At 67.1% G+C, this 13,030-nt stretch overlaps 1 protein-coding gene across 1 annotated transcript; it reads left to right on the forward strand.

Moving 5' to 3' along the window:
• Positions 1 to 2,034: 2,034 nt before the first annotated feature.
• NUDT14 (nudix hydrolase 14) lies at positions 2,035 to 9,401 on the forward strand (the record flags this gene model as incomplete). The annotated part of the gene is made up of 5 exons (XM_082843413.1): positions 2,035 to 2,115; positions 5,145 to 5,188; positions 5,782 to 5,846; positions 6,047 to 6,284; positions 9,161 to 9,401. The coding sequence occupies 5 exons, from the start codon at positions 2,035 to 2,037 to the stop codon at positions 9,399 to 9,401; spliced, it is 669 nt and encodes a 222-aa protein (XP_082699539.1).
• Positions 9,402 to 13,030: the final 3,629 nt, after the last annotated feature.

The raw sequence follows: 13,030 nt of genomic DNA on the forward strand, positions 1-13,030 counted from the left end.
CTGACATTCTGAAGGCACACACGTTCTGCAGTCTACGCTGCCAGCTGTCTCAGCCTGCAACAACGTCAAATGCTACTTCCCCCCAAATGTGGGCAAAACGATGCTCTGTGGAGCTGCTGGTTCTTCCCTGCATCTGAGCTGCAGCTTCCCGGGGCCAGCCCAGCCAGTGGGCGGAGGGGCTGGGAGCAAGGCTCCTCCTTGGTCTGGGCCGCTGCTGTGCAGGCTCTGTGGCTGGTTCCCATTTTCACACAAACACAGGAGGAAATGGCCTGTGCTTGAGGGAGGGAGCACACCCTGGGTCCCGCGTGTGGAGGAAGAGGCCCGCCTGGCTGTTGGGCAGGATGGGGCCAGCTTCCAGGATGGGCTCTCTGGTGGGTGCTCACTCTGGCCTCCAGGACACTATGTGGCCAGGCCAAGGCTGGGAAGTGCACTGCCCTACAGAGTTACGGGGGTGATGGCTAGTCTCTTACGATGGCCCTTATAAACCATGTGTCCCAGGTCGCCTACCCTTGGGAAGTACCCCCCCCACCGGAATCTGGGGTGGCCAGGACTTACTTTCTGGCCCATAGGACGCAGTGCTGTCAGACGTCCCGGGATGGGTCGTGAGAAGCTTGGCCCCGTGACTGTGGGCTGGGCAGCTGCCATGGAATAGTCCCACTACTCTGAGACCGCCATGCTCCCAGGAAGCCCCAGCCGGCCACACGGAGAGGCCACGCTCGGGGAGAGGGCCAGCCGGCCACCCAACGAGGGCAGCAGACATCCTGGACATGCATTCCTCAGATCCCACCCCAGCTGCGACCTGACCACACTGCAGAGAAGCCCCCAGGGGGAGCCGCTCAGCTGAGACAGGGCCATCCACAGACCAAGACAGAGAGGAACAAAGGGGGGCTTTAAGCCACGAATTTTGGGGGTGCTTTGTTACACAGCAATGGATAACGGGGACATGGGAGTCCATTTCAAGCCCACCTGGGCTGTCCCCCCTGGGGCCACAGTTCAGAGAGCAGGTGCAGATCAGGGCTCAGCTGCCCCAGCCCACCATTTGTGCCTGTCCCTGGGGAGGCAGTGGCCGCATTTGAAGCAGGTCCTTGGGATCCACATCCAAGCAAGGAGGGGGCCCTTCCTCAGCAGGGAGGGGCTTTTTGGGGGAGGGAAGAGCACTTAGTTCCTGCCGAGGTGGAAGAGGGGCGGCCCCAGAGACAGCGAGTGGCAGCTCCTCCCAGTGGGGCAGGCGGGGCAGGGGGACAGTCTGGCCCAGGCCAGCTCCCCGCCAGCCCGCCGGAGCCCCGCGGGGAGGGCCTGGCTCTGCCTAGACCCTGGTCCCTCTCCCTTCCCCACTCAGGCTCCTCTCACCTTGCCCTCTCTGAGAGCCTTCTCTCCCTCCACCCAGGGGCCCCTAGAGGTGTAGACACTCTCTCCCCACCACGGCGCACGCAGGACCCCGTGCGCAGCCCCGAATCCACCTCTGCCTTCCTCCTCCCGGGGCTCGGCGGCGAGGCAGCTGGGACCGCCAGCTTCTCTCTTCAGGGCCTAGTCGCTCCTTCCCTGGAGGCCCGCCCCATCCCCGGACGACCCAGTCTCCGGGTATGGTCAGCCCCAGTGGGGGAGGCGTCCGCTCGGCTCATCCCCGCTTCCCCCAGAGCTGCGCTGCGTCTCCCTCCCCCCAACCAGGACGCCCAAGTCACCCCCCGACTCCAGCACCGGCGGTCACCTCTCAGCCCGTCCCCTCCAGTTGCGCCCGCCCCGCCCCGCCGCACGCTCGGCTGACCCCCTCCCTGTTGCGGGGCCCACCTGGCGAGCCCCCCTCCCTGCTCACACCCTGCGCGACTCCGGGAGTGCCCCGCGGTCACGAGCCCCCCACGTGCACGGGGACCGGGGCAGCTGCTACCTGCGCGCTGGGCCCGCCCTCCCTGCTCGGCGCCGCCCCGCCCCGCGCGCACCGGGCATGCCCAGAGCCCGGTCACACGCCCGCCCGCTCGAGTCCTGAGCGGACCCTGCCCGCGTCCGCCCCGGGCCCGCGCTACCCCGCGCGCCGCCATGGAGCGCATCGAGGGGGCGGCCGTGGGCCGCTGCGCAGCCTCGCCCTACCTGCTGCCGCTCACGCTGCACTACCGCCAGGTGAGTCCGCCTTCCGCGTCTTCCGCGTCTTCCGCGCCTTCCGCGGCCTGACGCCGGCCCCGGACCCCGCCCACGCGCCCATGGCCCCGCCCATGGCCTCGTGACCCCGCCCCGCGGACCCCGCCTCTTCGCCGAGCGCTCTGCCCGTGAGTCCGCGTTCGCAGAGCCGTTGAGCGTCCGGCTCTGGGCAGGGACACCTCGGGGGACCACTCATTCCTCCAAGGAGGCTTTGCTGGGCCCCGGCCCTTTTTTGCGGTGGGACATGTTGCGCGCCCCGGGGATCAGGGAAAGCTTCCTGGTGGTGGTCTCCTTTCTAGGCAGAGGAGGCCGGCGATGGAGCTGGTGAGCCCTGGGGAGCCTCTCCAGGTGGGCTGCCTGCCGGGGCGTCACCTCCTCCTGCCGGCCCGGGAAGGGAGTGCAGGACCACACCGCCTCCCGTGGCGCTGTGCAAGTAGTAGGCTCACAGGAAACACTTGTTTGTCCAGTTCGGGCCCCCACCTTTTGCTTGCCGCTCCACCGAGTTCCTCCACGCCATCCAGGTGAGGACTGCACTCCTCCGAGTCTGGTGCAGCCCCTCCCTGCCCCCTCAGTTAGGACAGGTGGTGCAGGTCTTTGGTGCCCCTCTGCCGGGCTGTCCCTGGCCTGCAGCATCCTGTGACCCCCGCCTCCTCCCCAGGCCCATTACTCTCACTAACCTGTGAAGCCCTCTTGACGCCCAGCCTGACAGAGGCTGCACTCCAGTGTCGCCTCTCCCTTGTCGCTGCTGTCCCGTTGGCTCTAGGGGACAGGGAATTCCTATCCCCAGGATGGACCCAAGTTGGCAGCACCGGCTGGGGCAGAAGCCAGGGTTGGTTGAGGGCAGAGTGCAGGGACACGGAGGTTGCTGGCCTTTCCCTGGTGTTGGCCTGGGGCAGGGATGCCTAATTGTGGCTGCACAGCCTCCAGGGGCTGGGGCTCTGGGGCCAGCAGGTGGGCACAGGGTGATCCAGGCACGTAACCGCTGTGGCCTATGGCTGTGGCACCCTCCCCCACTTCCTCTGGAGTGTGGATGGGTGCTGGTAACCAAAGCTGAGCCCGTGCGGGCGGTAGGCTGCGATGGACACAGGCTGGGGGCCGGGGTGGTGTTTCCCAGGGGCCATGGGACACTGGGCTGGGTGGTGAACGTCACTGCGGGGCATCTGCAGCCTTTGGTCAGTAGCCACCCATGGCCAGGGGAGACCTGGTGGATGGACAGACAGACCAGCCAGAGGCAGGGCACCCGCGTGGCTCTGAGGGGGAGGGGCTGTGTTTAAACTCCAGTCCTGTACCTCCCTCCCAGGGCCCTGGAAGATGAGCCAGGCCTGGGTCCTGACCCTCTGGGAGGGGCTGGCTGGGCCTCAGTGGGCCCCTCTGGACCTTCCCCTGCACCCTGCCTTGGCTGGACCTGAGGGTCTGACAGATGTTTTGATCTTGATCCAAGAGGGTACCTGAAACCAGCACGAGATGACACTCACCCTGAGGGAGGCAGGGGCACAGCTGGCATGTGGCAGACTGGGGGGCAGGCCTTCCCCGGAGCTCGTCCTGGGGGGTGGCTGGCCCTGGGGTGGCCAGATTGCAGGCAGGCCCAGGCTTGTCTCTTGGGGGTGGTGTCTCACAACAGCCTCCCGGGCAGCCCGACCTGCACAGGGCAGGCCATCGGCTCTCCCTCCTGCTTGGAAACCGGGGCTCCTGCCCGTCCAGAGCACCTCCGCCTTCAGGCCCAGCTCAGACCAATGTCCCCAGCTCCCCTCAGACCAGCATGAGGGCCTCTGCCTGTCAGGGCCCACTGCTGGGAATGAATACCCTTTCTTTTCTGTGGGGCCTGGTGCAGTGTCACCTCCTCCAGGAAGTCCTCACACAGGCTGTTCCTTAGTGTCCTTCCTCTTTTGCAGCCCCGGTTGCCCTTTCGGTGTCTCTGGTGCTCAGATCCATGTGTGTTTCATGGCTCGGACGGGGCCTCAAGTGTGGGGCCAGCAGCTCGCCAGGGCGCAGGGCTGACCCAGTGGCTGAGCAAGCCGGTGGTGGGCGTCCACAGGGCTGGGCTCTAGGGCCCCAGGGCCAGCCCCATCCTCAGAGACCCCTTGGGGAGGGGTCAGGGCCAGGCGGAACAGCCCGGAGGACGGGAGCCTACCTCACCTAGTGGTGTCCCGCTGGCAGGGCTCTGGCCCCTCGTGCCCCCTGCCGGCTGGAGCCCCGTAAGCATGGGCTCTGGCCGCCCCCGGTGGTGCTGGCCCAGGCCCCGGCCCCGCACTGCCTTTTGTTCACTGGATGCTGCGCAGAGCCCTGGGAGCTGCTGGGACGGGGCGTCCAGGGTCGGGGAGCAGGGGGTGGAAGGAAGTGACGGAACAGCAGGACCACAGGACACAGGACAGACAGCCCGAGACAGAAACCGGGCCGGGGAGAGGGTCATCCACTGCCCAGTCATCATCATTGAATCGTCACGTCCTGCGGGCTGAGATTCTGCCCAGCGCGGGCACACCCTTCCCCAGCTGCTCCCGGGGCTGCTGCGCTCTCCGGAGGCCCGCCTGCCCCTCCTGCCCTCCTGTCGCCCTTTGTCCAGTGGCCCAAGGGAGCTTCAGCAACGAAAACCTGATCTCTGCTCTACCCGCTTGGGACCCCTCCTGTCCCTCGCCCTGACTGTGAGGACATGTCACGCCCGCCTCTCCCCACACCCCCGTGGCCCTTCCTGCACTTGGTGGCAGCGTCGTCTCTCTGCAGCTTCTCGTGCTCACCTGTGCTGGGTGCTGGCTCATGCTGTGCCTGGGACGCCTTCCCACCCTTTGGCCCGGTTTTCCGCCTCACCCCTTGAGAGCATCAGGCTGTCCTGGACTTCCCTGGCCACCCTGGCGGCTACGCCCTGCCCCACCCGCTGCAGCTCGTCGCTCCCGAGGGGCCCGGGGCCATGACTGGCCGGGTACGGTGGGTCTGTGTGGCCTTCTCGCTCCCTGGAGCACCTCCACCCGCGCTGCCAGCCCTTCAGCCCTCCCTGACCACTGCCCTGCCTCTTGCAGAATGGTACCCAGAAGTCGTGGGACTTCATGAAGACCCATGACAGGTGAGGGCCCAGGCTGGCTGGCCGCCGGGGAAGCCCCAGGGTGATGTCTGCAGGGACACCGGGCCCAGGGGCACAGAGCCCCAGCCGCCTCTGCGTGTCTGAAGTCCCCACTTTCCCTGTCGTCTCACTGAGGGGCCACCCGAGGCCTGGAGCCCGAGCCGGGTCCCAGCTAGGCCACCTGGACCACCTCTTGGGCCTGAGAGACGCTGCCCAGGCGCCCTTGCCCCGAGGGCCGGAAGTATGGGCTGGATGGCAGCGCGGCTTCAGGAGTGTGGCTGGCGGCAGCCGGCCAGCAGGGGCCACGTGTCCCGTCAGCCACACGTCCTCAGCTGCTGCCACCCCCGGCCTGCCCAGCTGCCCAGCATGTCCTTCCCACCCCCCGGCCCCCGTCCTGCCAGCTGGAATACAGGAGGCCTGGGTCCTAGCCTGACTGTGTGACCCTGGCAAGCTGTGACCTGTCCTGGGCCTCAGTCTGCCCACCTGAGCAAGGGACACCACCTTCCTGGGTTGTGGAGGAGAGGAGGTGGGCTGGGCCCCCAGGGGGTGAGGTGAGGGGGCTGCTTCTGTGCTGAGCTGGGTCCCTCCCCCTGCAGTGTGACCATTCTCATGTTCAACGCTTCTCGAAGGAGCCTGGTGTTGGTGAAGCAGTTCAGGCCAGGTGAGACGGCCCAAGTGGGGTGTGGTGGGGGGGAGGCCTGCAGGCTCACGCTCAGGCCCCTGGTGCCCTAGGGCCAGAGTGCAGACGTGGGGGGAGGGCTCTAGAGGAGACTGAGGCCCGGCAAGGGGGTCTGGCCAGAGCGGGTCACGTGGAGCTGGCCACCACAGGGCGGTGACTGAGGTCTGCCTTCCCCCAACCAGCTGTGTATGCTGGCGAGGTGGAGCGCCTCTTCCCGGGGTCCCTGGCCGCCGCGGACCAGGACGGGCCCTGGGAGCTGCAGCCGGCACTGCCTGGCTCGGCAGGGGTGACATACGAGCTGTGCGCCGGCCTCGTGGACCAGCCCGGGCTCTCGCTGGAGGAGGTAGCCTGCAAGGAAGTGTGGGAGGAGTGCGGCTACCACCTGGCCCCCTCCGGCCTGCGCCGGGTCGCCACGTACAAGTGAGTGGGGCTGGGCCCGTGGGCCTGCGGCGCTGGGGAAGGGCCGTCTGTTGCCAGCGCAGCCCAGGGGATGGGACGAGCTGCCTGGGAGGCAGTGAGCACCCAGTTCCCAGGGGTGTGCAAGCAGGGCAATTGCTCCTTGTTTTTCAACCTTCCCACGCTGGGGGAAGGTTGGATGGAACGCACCTCAGGGCGTGATCTGGGCTGGAACCCGGGGCCCTCGGGGCTAGTCCTGCAGCCTGCTTGGCCCCGTGCCCTCCACTGCAGCGGGGCCGCCCGGCTCTGCTCCGGGTGGCAGCTGCTGCCGACAGATGCCTCTACTTCCTGTGGGATTAAGCGCCGGGCGCTGGGGGTGGGGGTGAGTCACAGGTCTGCTCTGACAGGGCTCAGGGGCGAGGGAAAGGCCAAGTCCTGGGCCGGGGCTGGGGGGCGAAGTGCGGCCCGCCCCCGCCAAAGCCCGCCCCTCATTCCCCCTGTCCCAGGACAGGATGTCGGGGTGCAGCCCAGCCTTGGCCTGAGGATGTCACAGTGGGTCCCTGACCTTGGTGAAGTCCGGGGGCAGCAGGAGAGTCTCACGGTGTCGCCCGATGCCGAGACCCTGGCGGCCTTCCCCAGAGGCGGAGCCGCCCTCCTCGCTCAGTGTTGGGCCTGGGCCCCCTCGGCGACACCCAGGGCCTCGTCCAGGCGCCCCCGGCCTGGGAACTCAGGCCTGGGATTTCTACACCAAAGAGCCAGACATCTTGGTGTGAGGGCCTCAGTTACCTGCGGGCATCCTCCGCGTGGCTGGCCAGTGGCCACGTAGCCTCTGAGCCTTTGGGCTGGCGGTCCGGGGGGTCGGGAGGATCCAAGGGGCCTGACCTTGGGTAGGGGGTGAGTCAGCGGGCAGGCCAGGAGGAAGGCAGGTGGAGGTGCCTTGGAGGGTTGGGGTCCCCCGAGCGGGTGAGTCTGGGGGGAGTCCTGGCAGAGGCGCTGCATGGCAAAGGCTCAGGGGCAAGGGGACAAGTGGCCCTGGCCTCTGGGCTACGGCCTGATCCTGAGGGTGCTGGGTGCCGAGGAGGGCTCTGGATAGCGAGTGGCCTGCTCAGACTGCACTTTCGAGGTGAGGGTGGCTGGCTGTGCGGAGGCAGGGCCGGATGGGGCTGGCGTGGAGGCCAGGGCAGCTCTCCCTGGGAGCCCGACGGCGGGCTGCATGAGCAGGAACTTGTGCTGCCCTGGGGTGGGGCCCACGGCTTCCTTCCGTGGCCCCGGGGGGGAGCCAGGCCACTCATCTGCCCGTCCCAGGTGACAAGACCCAGTGCTCGTCTGAGATCCCCCAGCTGAGGACGTGTTTGAGTGAGCAGGGAGAGGCAGTGCCCGGCCTGGCCGGGCACATTCTTCTCGGCGCCGGTGTCCGTCACACGCCGGCGGAAACTGGGACTGGAAACCCCACAGACCGCTGCTTCCATCAAAGGCGCAGGCTGTAGCTGCCGGCGGAAATGGGCTGTCAGGAAGGGTCCGAGGGAGATAAGGGGCGGGAGGGTGGAGGAAGCAGCTGGGTGAGGTCAGTCTGGGTGGGGCTCCCGCCTGGGGGTGGGGGGCTTGGGGAGTGGGAGGGAAGCTCCTCCAGCTCTGCTCCCTGCCCCATGTGCAGGGCGCACCTCAGGGCCGCGTCCACCCTGCAGGCCCCGGCTGGCCTCAGCTAACCTCCTGGGGTGGCCTGGGGTCTCCCTGATCCCCTGGACGTCTCCCCAGACACCCTCTGCCTCCCCTCTCCCCCAGCAGACCACGCTCAGCCCTCCCCTCCTGTCTGTCACCCCGTCCTCATGGCCAGCTGTCACCATGGCTGCCCACTCGTTACCTCCCCCAGCACCGGTCTGGGCCCCTGCCCTCTGCCTGGGTGCCTGTCCCCCTCCTGGTGGCCAGAAGCCCCCTCCTGGCCACCACCTAGGGAGGGAGGGGACTCCTTGACAGTCCTCTCCAGCCTGTGAACCCTGGTCCTGGCCCTGGGGACCGCGCCCCACCCCGCCCAGAACAGGCGTCCTGCGGGTGCCCACATGGGAGTGCTCGCAGACCCAGGCTGAGCCGGCCCGAGCCCCGGCTGCGACCCGGGCCCGCTGTGTGGGGAGAGGCCTGGCTGAGGCCCAGCGTGAGCAGAGTGTCGGTGCGCAGGACCGCCCGCCAGACTCAGCGGCTTTCAGCGACGCCCATTCACAGCCTCGTGGTTGCTGGGGGTCGGCAGTCGGCTTGCTGCGGACTCGGCCCACCGCACAGGGCCTCGCAACCTGACCGCCAAGCTGCGGTCAGGCGTCGGCCAGGCCGAGGTCTAATCTGGGGCTGAGGCTCGTCTTCCCAGCTCCCCGTGGCTGTGACTGAGGGCGCTGTCTCCCGCTGGCTGTCAGCCGGGGGCCCGTGGTCGGCTCCTAGCCCATAGGCCCTGGCACGTGGCCCTCTTACAGCATGGTGGCTTACCTCGTCTTCAGGTGTCTCTCTGACTCTTTCCACCTCTGACCCCTAAAACCGGCAATGAAGAGCTTGCCTGACTACGTCAGGCCCACCCAGGATCACCTCCCTTTTTGATGAACTTAAAGTCACCTGATGAGGGCCCTTAATGACATCTGCAGAATTTCTCCTCCATCACCTGACCTAACCTCATCACATGGGAGCCTAATCACGGTGGGAGGTCACATCCAACATGTTCCTAGGTTTCCCCCACACTTGAAGGGAGGAGATTACATGGAGTGTGTACACCACAGGGGGGAATCTGGGGGGCCAGGGGGCATCCTGGAGCACTGCCTACCAGGGGCTGGAAGGAGTGGACAAGAGAGGGCTGTGGAAGGGGCAGGGGTGGCCAGCGGGGCCTGTGTGGATGCCTCAGCAGATGCTGTCTCGACCCGTAGGTCTGGTGTGGGACTGACCAGCTCCAGCCAGACCATGTTCTACGCAGAGGTGACAGATGCCCAGCAGGGTGGCCCAGGCGGGGGCCTGGCGGAGGAGGGCGAGCTCATTGAGGTTGTGCACCTGCCCCTGGATGGCGCCCAGGCCTTCGCCGATGACCCGGATGTTCCCAAGACCCTCGGCGTCATCTTTGGTATCTCGTGGTTCCTTAGCCATGTGGCCCCTGGCCTGGGTCCCCAGTGAAACTCCAGGCGGTCTGGACGAGCCCAGTTCTGGACACCTGCTCCGCAAACCTAATAAAGGCTGGTGTAGTTCTAGCCTGTGTCTACTGACTCCGAGCTGTGACCATGGTGGGCTGGGGGGCGGGGGGGTGCGGTCTCCATGAAAGCCCCTCAGCTCCACTGGGGCAGAAGCCTTGTCTGCAGGTTGTGCAGGGGGCAACTGGGGGTTGGCGGCTGGCAGAGGGCTAGGCCAGGCCCTGGGTAGTGCCCCAGGCTGAGTGGGGGGCAGGGAGGATGGTGCCGTGCAGTGCCACTTCTGGGGGTAGGAGAGGTTGGGGACAGGGGCTCAGCCATGTCAAGCGCTCAGGGCCCACTGAGTACTGGGCAATGGATGGAGCTGTGGCCTTAGGAGCGGTGGCTGCGCCAGCCACGTCAGGAGAGGATGTGGACAAACCCACAAGGCACGTGCTCCCTGCTTCTGGGGCCAGTGAGGGGTCCCCTCCGTGACTGGGGATCTCAGTAGCCCTGTGTCCCCTGTGTTGGTGATGAGGTCTCACTCCACCTGCCAACCTGTGTGTGGTGTAGCCTGAAAGCCCCATAGGACCCCTGCCTTGCACGCCGGCACGCACTTGGGGCCGCAGGAGGGCTGGATGTCTGCTCAGCCAGGCACCGAGTAAGACCTCCGTACATAACGGGTGGGCTGGAGCCCGCCATGAAGAATGTGTGCTGGTCACCATGGTCATGGGCATGTGTGGGCGTGGCTGGGCCATCAGTTGGGGATGAGGGCCCGGCCTGAGGGCCAGGCAGGCTTCTTGGAGGGAAGGCCGGCCTGACCTCTTCTGAGGGTGGTGGCCTGGCCCGGCCTTTTCCCAGAGGCCCCCAAATCCTCTGGTCAGCCCCTTGGGCAGTGCCCTAGGGGATGGGATGGGGGCAGCCTGGGTCATGGTCCACTGACCCTGGAGCGGGCAAGGGGATGCTGCCCGGCAGGCAGGTGGGGACTGGGGAGCTGGAGTGACCGGGAGCTTTGCCGTGAACCTGACTTTGTGCCCTGTGCCCAGCGTCCCCTGGGACTGGGCCCTGGGCTGGAATGCTAGAGGATGCCAAGACAGGACATGCTGCCCTGGCTTCCGCTGAGACCCTGCTGTCAGGTGGGGGTACTTCCCCGGGGCCGCGGCCACCCTGCCCTCCTGTGCCCCCAGGCAGGTGGGCACTTTCCTTCCTGCTGGCCTTCAGAGTGTGTGTGGCTGAGCCCCACCGGGAGTGGCTCAGTGCCAGCAGCCCCCGAGCCTGGCATTCGAGGCTGCCTTGGGACAGCTGCGCCCAAGGGGCCCGCTCAAGCAGCGTCACCTGTATGCAAATGCCGGCTGTGACCCAGCTGGGGCCACCCAGGTGGGGCCTCCTGGGAGCCCAGCCTGGCACTGACACGCTGCTGGGGAGGGGCACTCAGGCACGGGTGTGCGTCCAGGGGGCCGGCAGGGTCGCGCTGCACCGGGGTCTTGAGCAGCCCAGCTCCGCCCCGTCCAGAGGAGGCCTAGGGGGCCGCCCCGGGCCCCAGGACACCTGGAGAATTCCCAGGGCAGCACGGCCCACCCTGCCTGTGTCTTGCGGACTGCCTGATACTCACCTGAGCTCCGCTGGCCTTCTGGGCTGGGCTGCAGGCGCTGCCCACCCTCTCAGAGGGGCCCCTAGTGGGTACTGGCTGGGGCTGGGGGCTGTCTGTGCCCTGGGGAGCATGCCGGGCTCCAGCCTGGCGGGGCGGGGGGTGGGGGCAGGGCCGCGGACTTGGGTGCAGTCCAGCCCCGCACTCTGCTTGGCAGCCCGACGGGGCGGGTCAGCAGGCACCGCCGCCGGACCTAATGGAGCTGGCATCCATTTCCCGGCACAGGGGTGGGGGGGCTGTAACCGGAAACTCCCCTCCCTGGCCGCTATATTTAGCACCGCAGAACACGGGCGGAAGTGCAGCTCACTCCTGAGCCCAGCCGGCTCTGTCCAAACGCCCAGCAGCTTGCACCCCGGCCTGGTCCTGAAGCCCCCTGGCCAGGCGGAGAGGCCTCCACCTCGTCTGTGCCTTGTCCGGCACAAGTTGAGACCCATCCCAGAACTTGCCTGGTGTGAGGCGCTTGGAGAGGGAGCCCTTGGGTTAGGGGGCAGGTGGGGTGGGGAGACTGAGGGGTGTTGTGGCCCAGTGGGCCCCAGAACAATGCTGGGGGTCCTCCTGGAAGAGGCAGGGCAGCCTGGCCCAGCAAGGGAAGAGGCAGGGGCCTGGCTGCCTCTGGATCTCCAGCCCTCTGGCCCAAGGGGTGCAGAAATCCCTGTAGGAGGGGACCCCAGGAGGGAGGATCCCCTCTGCCAGCAGCCCCAATGCCTTCCCTCAAGAGGCCAGCTTCGTGTCTTGAACCTCTCCTGGGTCCCTTAGGTCTGGGCTGTGGCTTCTAGGGGGCAGGAGGGGGAAGGGGACCATGAACGCGAGGGGGTTTCTGTTCCCTGGGCCGGGAGGCAGGGAGCCCGTCCCATTCCCAAAGGGCCTGGCTGGAGGCAGATGGGGCCGGACCACTGTCTCCCCAGGGTCGCAGGGCGGGCGGGGGCTCCCTGTATCCCTGAGGCAGGGTTGGCCAGTGGGAAGGGCTCCAGGGCGGCCGCGTCCCCTGGCAGGTGGAGCTGGAACCTTGAGATGCGTGAGCATCCCTCACTGGTGCCTTCGTGCCGGAGACGGCCCTGAGCAGGGGAAGAGCCTCAGCTGAAGCGCAGCAGCTTCTGGAACCGGCCGCACAGCAAGCCCAGCGTCAGCCACACCACCCGCCGTGTGAGCTAGTCCAGGCCATCGTCTCCTCCCACAGCTGGCCAGGGGCAGGAAGCTTCGGACGAGGGAGGGGCGCACGGCGGGGGGCTCTTCTCCAGATTCCGCCTCTTACTTGCGCTGGAAGTCCCCCCTCCTCCACCTCTCCACGGCCAGGCCAGCCACCGGCCCCTCTCGTTTGCACTACGGCAGTGGCCGCCTATGGCCTCCCTGTCTGACCTCGCCCTGTGCTGCCCCTCCCCCCCAAGCCAGGGATCTTTGTGACAACGTAAATCACAAACGTGCAGCCCAACCCAGCTCAGCTGCTTTCTGTGACTTCCCGTCAGTCTTAGCAGGAAGACTCCAGCCAGGCGGGCCCAGCACAGCCGGCACTCACCACCACCTCCAGCCTCCCCCTCTGCCCCTCGCCTGCTCTGCCCTGGCCGTGTGTTCTCAGCCCCAGGGCCTTTGCATGTGCTCTTCCCAGCCCCTCACCCGGCTGGCCCTGGCCTGCCCTCCGGGTCTTAGCAGGCTTCTTCCCCATGTGCTGCTGCGTGCCTCACCCTTACAGTTTGCTGTTCTGCGTTGTCTGTCTATGTTCTCTGCCCACCCCACCCCCCAGCCCCCACTGGCTGTGTCAGCCTTGCTCACCACTCGATGAGTGCAGGAGAGCGGTGGGTGTAGGACAGCGGGCATGGGCAGGGTTGGAGCCCTGGACCCCTGGGACAGAGCCTCCAGTACTCAGTACTGTCTCTGGGCCAGAGCAGAGGAGGAAGCCTCTCCCCGGGGAACCCCCTGTCCCCACAGCAGTAACCGCTGCCCACCCTCAGGAAGAAAGCAACTGGAAGGCTCTGAATACAGCTCACATTCCCTCA

The sequence above is a fragment of the Leucopleurus acutus genome (genome assembly GCF_964270905.1).
Source record: "Leucopleurus acutus genome assembly, chromosome: 1".
Lineage (NCBI taxonomy): Eukaryota > Metazoa > Chordata > Mammalia > Artiodactyla > Delphinidae > Leucopleurus > Leucopleurus acutus.